Raw genomic sequence first — 14,928 nt, forward strand, 5'->3', positions numbered from 1 at the left:
GGATGCCATCTTAACTCTTGAGGCAGGAGAGGCTAAAGGGATGACCTGCGCTTTAAGTGGGATCTGCGCTAGAGATCGCGTTGCCCTTTTGCAGCACATTCTATCCAGGAGCTCAAAACACTGCGCAAGCTCCTTAAACTAGTGCTACGTTCCCCGTATGAGCTGCCCTTCAGAGGGATGCTAAAACACTAAGATTTTATGATGGGCACAACGCCACCCAGGAAATCAGTAGAAGCAAGAATAGCAGGAAGAGCTCCCAAAATTCATTCCTACCGCTTCTTACTCTGGAAGAAATCTGTGAACTCACTTCTCTCACAGGGATGTGGAAGACACCAACTCTCTCACCTTCAAGAGAACAATACCGACAGCAGGTTACAGAGCCCAGCTCCCAGAAAGCAAAGCCCTGCTCCCATCCTCATCTGCAAGGCACAGCCTGCCTCTGGTTTCATTAGCTGCCGGGCTGCTTTCACCCCTTCTTTTGGAACTGCTCCACCTCTGGCTGAGCAGCCGCACTGAGCACAAACTTTCCGGCTGGAGCAGATACGTTACAGGTGCCCCTGAGAAGACCAAGGCTCTCAATTCCTCTAATCAATAGGGTTCTGCTCCCACGCACAACCGCGCAGACTGGGAACTGTCGGAGAGGGTGCCAGCTGGGACGCTGCTTATCGAACTGGGTTTATTTTCTGCCTGGATTAGTTCTCCATTCATCACCAGCTCTGCATTCCCAGCCACAGCAGGTCACCAAAGCAGCCCATTAAATACTAAACGTAGTTGATATTTTTAATCGAGTTGTCGCAGCTTTCCCTTTCCCAATGAAAATCACTGCAGGCTTTGACTAGGCAGGTAAATTGTTAAAACACTGTCTTCCCAGTTCACTTCTGTCAGCAACAGAAACTCGGGCAAGAAGAAAATCCTCCCTTCTTCTACAGGTCCAGTTCCAAATGCCACAATGGTCATTCTGGAAACGAGGACTTTCCTGTCATTAGTAAGGGGGGGAAGCTGACATCCCTCCCTTATACCCCACTCAACTTTCACCTTGCATGGCTTCTTGCAAGGCATGTCCATGACCGTGCAGCGCGATGCGTAAGGGAACTGACCTACCGAGAAGCCAGCCCAAAAGCAGATGTTACTTCTCAGCTGGATCTGTTCCCAAACCCGTCTACCACACGGCTGCACAAGGGTTTGTACTGCCCCATCCTCGGACACGCTGCACAGGCACCGGTGGTGCCAACAGGAAGCTGGAGAAAGGTCAAGCAAGAAAATGATCACGCACGAATTCCCACTCCCAGCCCCAGGCAAAACTGGAAACTTCTCCAGCTGCTGCCACTCACATGCACAGAGTAAGCACTTATAGAAACAAACTTTCTGAGAGTGTAGAAGCAGATAAAAATAGCAAAGTCAAGCTATACTTGCAAGCGGAATGTACCAAAAAACACTTTGTTCTTTTTCAGCCGCTACTGTTCACAAAGTAACACAAGGAACACCCTCCCTGGCTTAGAGGGGTGACTTTTCCGAATGCCCATTTTGGGTTGTCATCACCTGTTACCGACACACGAGGTCTCTCTTGGGCTCTTTTTCCCCACGCTTCTCCTCCAGCAGCCCAGCTCCTCGCTAATTAAATGGTATCTTTCTATAGACAGTAATTGAGTTGCAGTCCCTTCGGTCTGTTAAGGCTAAGAAACACAAGCAAAAGTTGTCACGCTTTTTTATACTAATGATTTGGTAGCAGAGTATTTGATCTAATTAAAGCACACAATTAAATTACCCATTTTCTGAAGTACTGTAATTGGAACACTATTTAGAAAACACCGTCAAAAAGAAAAGCGACCATTTATAACGTGTACTTCAACAGATCAGCTCAATAAACTTACAAACCGGTTCAAGTCAAAGCGCACCCAAAGTGCGGCAGGCTCATTAGAAATCCAGCTACTCCCTTGAAGTTAAGGCGTGTAATTAGTGGGGTTAGCGTCTGCGCGCACCTCGGGGGGACACAGTGCACTGGAATAACTCGTTCAAGTCTGAAAGACGCGCCGAGATCCCAAGCCACAGCTTTGGTTCGAGAACGGAACAGTTCAGTCTCAAGAAGCCGGGCTGTAGGAACAATGTGCTTTCAGCCTCTCCCGACCGTTACGCGCTTTAGGTCACTTAAAACACCGTCGCTAGGGACTTTCAAACAGCAGAGCAGAGGAGGCTTGGGCAGGCTCGGGAGCTCATCTGATCTCCTTAGGGATAACCAGCAAAGCACAGCAACTGCCCCCAGAAAAGGCAGCGCCGCAGCAGGACAGACCCCCCCAAAAGGAAGGAGAGCCAGAGGCATCCGGAGGCCGGCAAACGAGTAGATTTTTTTCTTCTTTTGAGGGAAAGAAAAAAAATAAATACCTAAACCATTGCCAAGGACTTAAAGGAAAAAGCATTACAAAAATTGATTTCACATAACGTAGACAATAAAAGGTCCATCTTCAGGGGAAAAAGCACTAACATACACCACAGCTAGGACAGGAGGTTAGAAATGACAAGTCCACAGCTCCTTTTTCATCTCCGAGTTGCTGAGTTTCATCTCAGAGGTCACACAATAAATAAAACACAGTGTTTGAGGGTCAGTTCTCCCCCACCCCAGCCCTGCGTCTCTAACCTGGGGACAGTGTTTCGTTTCCTAACTGGGAAGCTTCAGAAAATGTACTTGTGTGGAAAGTATTCCAGACATGCAGTATGTTTAATACCAGTGAAAGCAATTTTGAGCTTAAGAAGCGTTCAAAAGGGCCTTAACAAAAGCAGAACTATAATGATTCAGCACTATAGCAGAGAACAAGGGGCATTCAAACCTTATTAACAACTGCGTGAAAAAAGGATATATTTTCTGCTTCTCTTCATTGTATAATACATCTACCAACTGGATAACGTTTTTGTGCCGTAATCGTCGCAGGAGCTGAATTTCCCTGCAGGAAGAGAAAAAGGAAAAAGTTAAGTTTCAAAAGCCTATTTCCTCACTATGGAATGAAATTAATGTTTTCTAAATCGCATGGATTTTAAAGACACTTCGAACCGCATTAGTCCCAGCTGCTTCACCTAAGACTACGCATGCACGCTCTTTGACAGAAGGTCCTGTGTGTTCTTCAATTCATTAGTCCAAGGTTAGACCATGAAAATACTCGCCGGTCGCCGACCAGGACTAGGAACAAGTACCCTTTCAGCCAACACTACACAGCCAGTTGGTTTTCTCCAGGCTGGAATTTTAGTCCATCGGTAAACAACAGCAGGAGACCTACTCTCAAGGAGCAACCTACCTTTGTGCCGGACATGAAACTGGTCATAAGAATGCCCTGTGCCGACGCTTTGGTGCCATTCCACACAGGCTGTGTTACTGCTGCTAATATAAAGTTTTATCCTGCACCCCAGTGTAAGCTTTATTCCGGTTTTATCCGTGAAATCTGCACAGCGCGCCCCTTTAGCTATTTGACCGGTCGCCAGCCAAACAGCCCCATTCAGAGCGAGCAGGAACAAGACAATGGCACGCTTGATCAGAAGCGGCGCATCAAGCTGCGCCAACCCGCAGAAAACATCTCCTGGTGAGATCCCGCCGGACCCTCAGCCACCCGGCTGCGGAAAGGAAAGGCAGCCTGAGGACACGTTCTGCAAAGCCCCTGCCTCCGCGAGAGACACTGGAGCAGCAACCAACCTCCTCCTCCCCCCTACACACAACAGGGGTCTACAGCGTCCCCTGCGGTCCCCGTCTCAGGTCACGTCCTGCCCCGTGGCCCTGGGCAGCATTCCCAGTTGAAGCTAGCGCTGGCTAAAGGAAAGCTATCATTGGAGCTGAACCGCTGCCCCGGCAGGTCAAACCGACCCTGCCTTCCTCCACATGTCAAAGGTGCAGCTTTACCAGCTTCCCTCCAATTCCAGCTTTTCAACTTCAGCTTTTCAACTTCAGCTTGGGCTGTCGGGAGCTTGGCTCGCTCTCAGGCTCTTCAGCCGAACCCCTGGAGGTGCGCTACATTCCTGTTTACCACGATATCTAGGACAGTCACTTCCAAGACAAACCTTTTATGTTTGCACTTTGTGCTTCCTTATATGTAAGTGTCATCCCTAGCTACAAGAGCAGAAATAAATTCGCCTGGGCTTCCAGTCTTCATACTTCAGGAGATGTTCTTGACGGGCAGCGTGACCAGGAACACCCCCCCCAGACGTCAGCGTACGCAGGGTGTGCGGTGGGGGGCTCCTCTTGTCACAGGCAGGCAGTGCCCGGGGGCAAAAGCAGCAGAGCAGTTAACATGCTACAGGCCGTTTCAGCACAAATCCTGTTATTTAACTGGGAAGCAACTGGGATATTGGCGACTTGCCATATAAAGAAATAAATGTTTCTGTACCTAACAGGCAATTCCCTGGGATAGTTGTTGTATTGTGAATGGACAGAAGTCATTTAAACATAAATAGAAAAACATCAGAAACTGACTAAACTGCTAAAGACATCAAGGAATGAAAATAAATTGGTTTTTTATTATACCACATGAAATTCACACACAGAGGGGCAGAACATGATTTTCTATAGAACACAAAGTACAGAAAACCTGAGAGGTGCCTCCCTAGGAGGGAAAGCCCAGTGTATCTCCCCCGGCACCGCATCCCGCTCTGCAGTGGGAAAGGGAAGACAGCCAAGGCTGCCAGAGGGGCAGCGAGTCCCCGGTGATCCCCACCCGAGAAGCCCTGCACCAAAAGCCTCCTATAGCGGACGTCAGAGCTGAGGGATGGAGGAAATCCGGAGAGGTTCCAGGTGGGAGATGACAACGGCCTCCGGGCAGCCCCATACCAATGCCTCAACATTAGTCTCAAGAATGAGTCGAAAGCAGGAATTCTGGCTAATAACTCAATTTCTTCCAAACTTTAGTCCTAACTTAACTTGACTGAACAGTTCAGAGATCTGAACCGAATCCTCTGTTTGTGGAGGATAAACAATGTAAAACTGAGTGAGGAGACATCCTCAGCTGTGAAAATGGCCCCTTGTATGATACCTCATATCAGCTGGTTTGATCTTGTCTCTTGGGATTCTGTACTGTGCCCCAAACCATATTTTAGTGTCTTTTGCATTAAACTGCAAAATCCCACTGGATGCCAGCTGTGAAGAGGAGAAACAAGAGGATCAGGCCGGTCAGGTCAGGGTGGTTCTGGCAGGGCAGATTCTGCCCTTCGCTTGTTCTGCTGCTGCTCGATTCCAGGCCTGCGCTAAACTGCACATAAACCATAAACTCTTCTCTCCAGCGCTCCCTTCTCTTGCCGTTTGGTAAAGCCGCTTTAAGAAGCGCCGTTACATTTCAAGAGATCGGACTCTTGAAAGCAGCACTACAAGGAAGTCGGAGCACAGCTTGGGAAGCAGGAGCCCCTGCCCAAACACATGCCAAGACACTCCGAAAGCCACTCACCCCTTGCCTGCACAATTAGCCGGCCTCCAATAACGAGCTGTGGCCAGTACAAAGGCTTGTTGATGCATCACATCTGATTAACAAGCCAGTAACTGCTCCTCGGAAAGGCTCCCAAGCTGCAGGAACACAAGCAGGTTTTTAAAGACCTTTTAAGGATCCCTGACCAAGTAGCATTACTTCACTAGCAAAGGTCAGGCCAGGCCACTCTCCCTTTTAGCATATATGGCTTTTTAAAAAAAAAAAAAAAGTTAGGATAGCTCCACAGAAACCTAGGATAACAAGGCAAAGCTCAAAAGAGTGTTTAGTTTAAATGGCAGACAGATTTGCAAAGTGATGCAGCCGCTCTAATTATAGTAATGACCAAAAGGCTGAAGTGGATTAAATTAGCATAGAAACTGCAGCCAGCATTAGTGTAGGTCTAAGAAGTTTCTGCATAATGAAGAGAGACGGGCTGAGTGCTCAGACCAAGCCGGCGAGAGAGAGTGAGCACACACACTTATTTAAATAAGACAACTTCGCTGGGAAGGCAAAGCAAGCTTCCAATATTAGGAACACGTCTAAAATCCTGATCCCAACAGCTCATTCCCTGTAATACGGCTTGGAAGCACAAATACCAATTCCTTCCACCTCTAACGGACTAATAAATATTTCATATTTCTGTAATGATTTCCCCCCCCCCCCGCCCCAGGAGGACTTTGCGAACCAATCCAAAATGCCAGTGAAGCGCACCCACCTCTGGGGCAGAGGCCGAGCAGCCCGTTTCCCAGAGGGAAGATTACTTCTATTTATAGCTACTCTCGCATTCTAGAACGACGGAGGAGCAGAGACGGCCAGACCAGTCACCTCCCATTCCATTTCGCTTTCCAAACTTCACCGAGTCAGAGAACATAGGTGCTCACCTTGTCAGAAGGTGCCTAAATTGACTTTTTTTTTTTTTTTCAAAATTGACATAAAAAAAGTCCATCCCCCAGCCCCCCTCCCAGCCCACTGTTTGCTTTGCAATTCGCCAGCACAAGAGCATCTGGACCAGCAGCCCCGGGGACGAGAGCTCTGCGGGACCTGGGTGTATGTCCCTCCTCTCCACCACAGCACAGGGGCTCCCTGCCTGTCCCACACCAGCCCAGATTTTCAGGATACCTTCCCAGCTGCGGCAACTTCACCTCCTTTCCTCCCTACCTCTAAAATTTCAATCACAACACACTTGCTTTTGCAACGATGCCTCTCCCCAGCACAGAGGGAGAGGGGGTTCTGTGCTCTCCACAGCATGGTAACGGCCTCCACCCCCGTCCTACTCAACACCACTCTTACGTGGCCAGAACAGGCTCCACTATGGAATTCTGTTTCTAGTTTTCCAGATTAAAAAGCCCTCAAGTGTGCGACCTGACAGACTGTCAGAGTTTGGGGCCTGCTCCAAAGTATAACCATCTCGGAGGAAGGAGAGAAGAGAAAAGACCAAATTGGCAGTTTCTCTGGGGCTCTGTCAGACCCATTACGCTCATCCTGAGAGATTAAGGCTTATCCCTAGCAAGGTACCTTGCTCGGCCACGTAACGGGGGAGTGGTGTCGCTCGGAACTGTACACAGCAAAGCTGCCTACTTGCGCCATGTGCTACACGACTCTGGGAGATGCCAAGGATAACCCGGAAAGACAAAGTTCTTCCCTGGAGCATTCCAGTAAGAGCACACCTTCACCGTAAGATTCAGCTTTCTTTCGGCAGTTTCAAGCCTTAGTTTCATCAAAGCCGTTCTCGCTCAAACAAAAATGAGCAATACAGCCAAAAGATTCATTCCCTTCCTTTGGTTCTTCCTAAGTTTTTAGGATTTTACTGGAGACACGTGATGGCGAGCCTTTTCCACACTACCTACCGGACCAGAGCACACGTCAGGAGCGAGGGCTTGCAGCAGGTCTGCAGCGAGAGCCTTCGGCCTTACCCTCACCCACTCCTCTCCGGCACACAGCCATGGCCCATCCAAGCCCTCTCCCTACGGCACTGGCACAGCTCCACCGCGGCGCTGGTGCCACAGCCAAGGGCTGGGAGACGCGCACAGAGAACAGCTCCATATGCCAGCTCTGGCACGTACCCTGAATCCACTAACACCATGCTTGCAAATTGCTACAAAGGACTCCAGAATCACGCATTTGGTCTTTACGCAACCAAACAACTACATTATGTACTTATTTAGATTGATTTTTGTAATCCTATATAGCCAAAGCAAATTTTAATTACACATATATGCCACAAAGCAGATTAACTTCTTTAAGGTCTAGCTCGTGAGCAGCTTTTTCCTGTTTGTTTCACCTAAAATACTGCCCTCCGCTCGCAAGGATGCAACTTGTTGTTTTCCCCGACATGGGAAGCTGCACCTCTTCGCTCCCAGGAGCACGAGTGGTGTTTCAGATAAGAGACGGGGCAGAGCACTTCGTTTTTCCTTCTTCAGAGCAAGCGTTACCCATCTGAACATGCACCTGCCGTGGGGAGGGGCCGACGTCACGATGTGTTGATGAATCCAGTGCTGATCTACTTCGTCCAAGTTTTAGTTTCCAAACGGTTCTTCCCCAGCCGTTACCCAAAACGATGCTGTGAGCACTACAGCATCTCCTCCGCGCTCCCGCTGCCTCTCCCTCCCCTGAGGATGCATCACGCCGAGACGCAGAAACGGCCCCCGTGGTCCCCACACCGCGTCCCTGTGCCCAGGAGCCCCCGAGATGTCAAACGCCGCCGAGGCGGATCAGCGCGAACCCTCTGCCGCCAAACGGGGATCTGAACCCTGCAGGAGCCGACAGCTTTACCCAGCACAGCCCCCCGCGCTCTTCTACCGATTCCAGTTTCCAACATTTCACACGGGACCCGAGCACAGAAAGGCAGAGCCACCCAGTTCCGCGCACAGACCGTTTCGGTTCGGAGGGACAGGAAATCGGATGAGTCAGCTCCAGCCCATCTCGTCTAAAGCACACGCCTCGGTGGCTCACGACGAGTCCTTCCTTCGGCAGAACCGTCCGTGTTCTGAGGCGCGAGACTCCTCCTTTGCAGACCCAAGGAGCAAACTGTCAAAGTACAGGCCTACCACAGATTTTACAGCTCCGAGGAATTCTAATGAGCATATATTCAAATCTAAGTAATCACTGAGCACGGTAAGTACAGTACAAGACACTTGGGATACGCAAAGAAAGTCCCAAACACTTAATTAAAATGTGAGGCTATTAGCACACAGTTTTATTAAACTTGTGCTGCTAGAGACAAATAGTCTTCCAAATTTTCTTTCATCTTTTTGGCAATCCTACTAAACTCATTTTTTGTATTAACTGGAAGCAGTAATTAGCCATAGTATTGCCTGGTTGACTAAGCCACCCCAACCTTTCTCCAAAGTGACTGAAGAGAAATGAAGATTCCCCAGACCGATTTAGGGAAACGCGTGTCTTGTGAGTTTAAACCCTCAGCATCCTCACCAGGATTCACAGATCCTTAAGGGCTCATTTTCCAGGGGGCAGAACCGGGGTATTTTAGGGTAGGGAAGAATCACTCAATTTTATAAGTCTCAAGCATATTTCAGGCATAATTTCTAGGTCCCCAGAACTCTGTCGCTGCACCAAGAGACAGGGCTGGGGCCGCGGGATGACGTTAGGGGTCACGCAGAAGCGGCACCAACAGCCAGAGGTCCCCACGTTGTGACCCCAGCCCCACGAACCCAGGGGCCCCAAGCGCGGCACAGATGTGTACGGTCCCCCTCCGCTCATCCTTCCTCTGCTCTCCCTTGCTGTCGTTACTCCCTCTATATTACTCGCTCACGTAATTACCCAAGGGCCAAACAGTCTAGGAACTGTTTTCTAGGGAATTTCTTTGACGACACCATCGTCAAAGTGTCGACACAACCATCAACGCGAGTTTCATCTTCGCCACAGCAGCAGCGAGGCCGAAGCATCCTGTGCTAATGGCAGAGGCACAAGCCCGTTGCAATAATTCATTTACGCCCGTCAAACACACCAAAGCACATACGTAGCTTTTTCCTGTATGGTGAGAAATGCTGGGGACCACTTCAGTAGGAACAGGCAACGTCCTTGCAGTTAAGAGAAAAACGGCACGAGGTATTTTAAGACTGAAATAGCAAACGGGCACTTCCAAGAGATAAGCACTTTCAAACCAAGCCTGAGCACCCGCCTGAATTGCCCAGACCCTCTGCCAGAGCACTTTCAACACCTAAACAAAGAAATTACCTCCCAGAGAGCAGACTAAGAGTAAGACGTCATGCGGCGACTCTACAGCAGAGAAAACAATTCCCCAGGGATTCAGAAGACTCTCACACCTGACCATTTCACCTGCCATGGAAGCGCTCTCTGCTCGCACAACCCTCCCGGGGGCACCGGCAGGGAGAGGGAGCACCAAGCCGGGGGCTAGTGCTGGTGGCAGATGAAAAGGTTTTTAATCTCAAAGGGCACCAACTGAAGTTGGGATGTTTACAAAGATTAGACAACTAATCACAACCATCTCTCGCGTGTACTGAGCTGCAGACATCCTTGTCTCGATAAGGACGCAAGCGGGAGGGGAAGCAGGCCTCACTACCCCAGGAATTACGTATTTACTCATTGCTTCACTTATTAGTAGCTCTCAAGAAAGTATAAGCTAATGGTGCGATTCAGACCACAATCTGATTTGCTGTTCCATCACACGTGAGTAGTTTGCCGGGTATAAACCACTCAAAGCTGCTCAAACGCAGTTGGAGAAAGTGAAGTTGTAATGGAGTCCAGCCAAGCAACGTGACATTAAAAACCAACATGTTCGCAGAGCACTTTCCAGCGCTACCTGGAAAGACAGCGAGGGTTTGCTCCCCCTGTCCGTACTGACCAGTCAAACCACGCAGGTTTGATGACAGATCTCACCACAACAGGTTTATTCAGAGAGGAGACAGCTTCCGCTGCCTCTCACAGTCAGCAGCGCCGAAGGGTTTTGATTAGGTCGAATTTCCGTGGGTACCGCAAAAATACAACATTTTGCCTTAAAAAAAAAAAATCCCCACTGAAGTAGCAGATAAAGCAAACCAATAGAGGGACAAAGAGAAAAGGACAAGGTGACAAAAATAGGAACTTGAACTAAAGTAAACCCTTGTTACAAGACAACATCTAAGATCTGCCTCGGTGTTTTGAAGCAGGTGTGGGCTGAGCCAGAAAAACATCCCCAGCAAAACCGAGCGGTGCTTGGCCGCTCTGCTTTAATAACTAACCTTAATGAAACCAAACAAGACATTCACAGACAGGCTCTGCGCATGAATAAAACTTCTCCAGGGTTCACTCCAGGGCGCAGGGCCATTACCATGGCTCTGATATTGGGAAACTCTCCCAAGTAGCTGGCAAGTCCTTTTTCACTAAGAGGGGGGGGAAATTTAAATTTTCGCTAAGGAGGAAACAATCTCCTCAAGCGGGAGCTCTTGATGTAACTGAAGGAGGGGCAAGGGTGGAAAGGGACACTCCATGCCTTTACCAGAAAAACAAGGAACATTTTATTACATATTAACCAACAGTTTATTCTGATTGTGAACTTGAGCCAGCAAAGGAGAGAAAGGGAGGTCCTGGCACGAGGATTTGTGACTATTCCGTAGCTAAGTCTGTCGCTGAAGGTTAGAAGGCAAACTTAAACAGCTCACTGACACAAGTCCCAGTACAGGATGTGAAATATCTCGCAGCTGAGCTCGGAAACTCAGACCAAACTGAGAAACAGAAACAAGACTCCACTAGGTCAGGGCTCACCCTCAGCACGGCGCAGCTAGAGACGCAACGCAAGAGTCTTCCAAACATCTCGCAAAGTTTTTCCCTCCCACTACGAGATAACCCCTTGCAAATAGTTTGTTTTGGAGGCAGACGGCTCCCCTCCGCAGCAGATAAACAACGATCTCGCAGGGCTGGGACAAACAGAAAACGCAGCGGGCCCCCGACGTCCCCGTGAGCGGAGCACGGCCCCAAGAAAAGGGAAAGTTTCGTACACCCAGCCCTACAGACGAAGCGTTAACACCAGCCTTCTCCCACAGTTAATTTTAATTAGTTACTTGTGCCCTGACTAATCAGTATGTAACTGGCACTTTGAAAGCTTCCAAGCACAGATCTTGAGTCACCGAAATAAAAAAGGTTGACAACCCTTGTCCCCATTTTACAGCTGCAGAAATCGACTGAAAAGAGCCTTGAATTACTTCCCAAACTCGTTAGCCAGAAGTGAAACCAAGAATAAACTCCAAGACCTCCCATACCCACTGGGTGCACCATCCATCGGATCACGTTCCAGGCACCTACTACACGGGTGGGAGCAGTAATTGCCACCCCAAGGAGCTCGAGAGCCACACGCCCCCAGACGGGTACACAAATAACGAAGAACGCAAGGACACAACGTGTGTTTCCGCACTCCCCGCGCCGCCGCCTCCCACCTTTCCTCGCCAACAGCACCAGAGTTTACCTCTTCAAGGCGAAACCTTAAAGAGGAATTTCTTTGAAAAACACTATTTTATTTGTTAAGCGATACTGTTTAAAATAGTGGCATGTTATGGGCCGTCTGTTCAGGCAGACCTGCCTCCCTGGCCCTCGAGAGCCAGCTCCCTTCCCTGCTCCAGCCTCGACCAGAGCGCTGGCTGCGGTTCAATGGTAAAGACATTCCCGAATACCTACGGTTTAGGGAGCACTTCCACAGCAGAAGGCCCTGTTGTTACTTAAAATGATACAGAACTTCAGCTGGAAAACAACAACAAAGTTTAACCCCCTCAGTTCCCAGCTCCCGGAAATATTTACTCACTTTTTCACATTTGCCTCCCCGTTGGGAATTCTGCGTAGCTTCTTCTTCTTCAGTATTTTCACAGCTCTCCTGCAGAGGGTTTCAGAGTCCAACATCTCCTTGACTTTGCCGTAAGACCCTTCTCCAAGTAAGTCTCCCATCAGGTATTTGCCAATGAGCTTGGCCCTTTTCCGCCGTGGCTGGTAAATGACCTCCGTAGAGTCGATGCGATGGATAAAAGTGTCCATCCCCACAGACATCAGCTCGCTCTCCGCAAACATGCCCAGCTGCTGTGGCTCCTGCATATCCATCCTGGATTAAGTTCCTTAACCTGTTTTCCTTAAGCGCTCAGGGTTTTAATCCTGTTTGTTAGTTTCCAACACTCCCTTTTACTCCTTCTTGAAAAAAAATATCCAGAAGATTGTACAAACATGAACAACAAAAAAAAACAACCAACAAAACAAAAAACCAAAACAAACCTATGAGCCGCTTCCAGCTCAATTGGATGCTAAAAGATCCAGGCCTGGCTCCAGTAACACAATGTCTTTTAAAAAGAATATATATCTTTGACCAGATACACTCGGTTTGGGACTTGCTTTGCTTCCGACCTGGTCCCACTGCTAGGGTTCTTCCAAGTCAACTTGGCCTTTAACTTGGCCCAGTTTGATTCTTAAGTGCTAGGTCATCCTCTGGGACTTTAGGCCACCATGTAAAAACAGACAACAGCCAAGTCCCTTTCGTGACTTTCCATTCCTAGTAGCGCATAGTCACCGACTCCAGACGGGGTGGCAGGGGAAGCGTCTCTGCCCTGCGGTCCTCACCGTCCCGCTACGAGCGCAGATGGGGGCGGGCGGATGGGTTTCAGCCGTTTGGAAGCTGGAACCAAGTTTCTTTGAAGGAGTTTTCAGAAACAATTCTAGCGTCTTCGCTTTTCACGCCTACAAAAGTTTGAGGCCTTCGGTGCCTATCAAGATCTCCCAGGGGCATCCTTCAACCACCCGGATTCCGCCTGGCACATGATGTGTCACCACACGGGTCCGAGGTGTCAGCCGGTCTCAGACAAGGCAAAAACCTACCTCGGCTTTACCGACCCACCTTAAAACGGGAACAAGCAGGAGGAAGTAATTCTCTCTGCCCCGGCCCCAAACCGCCCCATTCCCCCCCGGCCCGGGCTGGTCGATGAAGGGATCCCCGGGCTTTCCCCCACACACACACCCCCTTCACGGCCCTTCCCCGGGTGTCAGGGCCGGGAGGAAAACACCCGGCAACACAGCCACCACCCCCGGGGAGAGCGGGGAAGGGGCGAAAAGGGGATAAAACACTTTAAGTGCAACCGGACGAGCTACAGAGCCAGGAGTGAAGGGACCCCCCCGGGGGGCAGGCGGCCCCGGGCCCTCCCCGACCGCAGACCAGCTCCCCGCTCCCCCGGCTGGGCGGGGGGAGCCCGCCCGGGACGGGCCCTTCCCCCGCGGGTACCTCCGGCCGCTCCCTCAGCCCGGGGACCCCGCGGTCCAGTCGGGGGAGGGGGGCGGAGCGGCCTCGTCCCCCCTCCCCGCCGCCGGGCTCGGGAACCGGGCCGGCTCCCGGCGCCGCGCTCCCTCCCCCCGCGCTCCCCTCGCCTCAGGGGGAGCCCCGCCGGCCGCTGCCCCCGCTCTGCCACCGCGGCCCTGCCCGGGGACCCGCTCCCACCGCCCCTGTGCCCCCGCCGCCCCTTTACCCCTGCCGCAGCGCGCACGCCGCCGCCATTTTGTTTACCTCCCGCCCCCGCCCGGCCCCGCCGCGCTCCCGCCGCCGCCCCCCCGTCCCCGCACCCCGCACCTCCCTGGCGACCGACGTGCGCTCCCATTGGCCACGGCGCCGGCCCCGCCCCCCCGCACTCGCCCGCTGGTTGGCTGCGGCGGCGACCGGAGGGGGCGGAGCCGGCCGTGCGGCTTTCTCTTCCGGTTGGTTCGCCGCCTTTCCAACCCGCCCACCCACTCTGGCGAGCGGCGGGGCGATCTGATAGGTCGCGGGAGCTGTCCGTCACAGAAGGGGGCGGGGCTCGGCGGCGGCGGAGGGCAAAGGGCAGGGGGCGGAGGGCGAAGGGGAACCGGGTGCCATGGAAACGGGGCGCGGGGCCTGGCCCCGCCGCGTCTGCGATCGGGGCCTACCGGGGCCTGTCCCGCCGCGAGCGGGGCCTTCCACCCTTGGGCTGCCCGGCAGCGGCTCCAAGGCCGGCGTGAACCCGGCGCCTCCCCGGTCTCCCCTGCACCAGCTCCTGCTCTGTCCCAGCCGTCTCCACCCGGGGTAGGGCTGGGTGAGGAGCGGGCTCCAGCCTGGCCGGGGCAGGCGTCCGGGACACCCCTCCCCTCCCCGGTAGCTGCGGGCCCGGCCTGCCATCGCTGCCTGCTCCGGCCCCTTTTTCCCATCCTCCCCCCATTAAACATCAATTCTTTGGCGTCTCCTTCCTCCTGCGCCTCCCGTGGGTCCAGCACGGTTGGGGCTTCGGGTGAGGACATTCAGTCCCAAGGGGTGTTTTCATGCTCTGGGACAATAATAAATAACGGAGGGTAAATAAACCGGAACGCGGCTTTTATCTGTCACCCTCAGCGGCGATACAGGCGGAGGGAACGCTGCGGCGGCCTCTGAAGTGACGCCAGCGCTGGGCTGGGAGGCAGCATCTGTTTTCTCTCCGCTGTGCGATGTCAACGCGGGCACCGAAGTCTCCTGTTTCCGATCGAAAACACGGGTGGGGAAGGGTTTCCATCCAGTCAAACACAGCGCTTG

At 51.7% G+C, this 14,928-nt stretch overlaps 1 protein-coding gene across 3 annotated transcripts in view; it reads right to left on the minus strand.

Annotated features, from left to right (window-relative positions):
• STK11 (serine/threonine kinase 11) overlaps positions 1-13,959 on the minus strand; it is a 46,128-nt gene extending 32,169 nt beyond the window's left edge. Inside the window, exons 1-3 of one of the 3 annotated variants that reach the window (XM_063357839.1) lie at positions 13,918-13,959; positions 12,184-13,257; positions 2,853-2,936 (exon numbers count right to left, since the gene is read on the minus strand). In XM_063357839.1, the coding sequence (XP_063213909.1) occupies positions 2,853-2,936; positions 12,184-12,473 (374 nt within the window). In that variant the 5' untranslated portion in view covers positions 12,474-13,257; positions 13,918-13,959. The other 2 variants (XM_063357838.1, XM_063357837.1) reach the window with 2 other exon arrangements.
• Between the last annotated feature and the right edge of the window lie 969 nt (positions 13,960-14,928).

This window comes from Chroicocephalus ridibundus, chromosome 22, assembly GCF_963924245.1.
Source record: "Chroicocephalus ridibundus chromosome 22, bChrRid1.1, whole genome shotgun sequence".
Taxonomy (NCBI): Eukaryota; Metazoa; Chordata; class Aves; order Charadriiformes; family Laridae; genus Chroicocephalus; species Chroicocephalus ridibundus.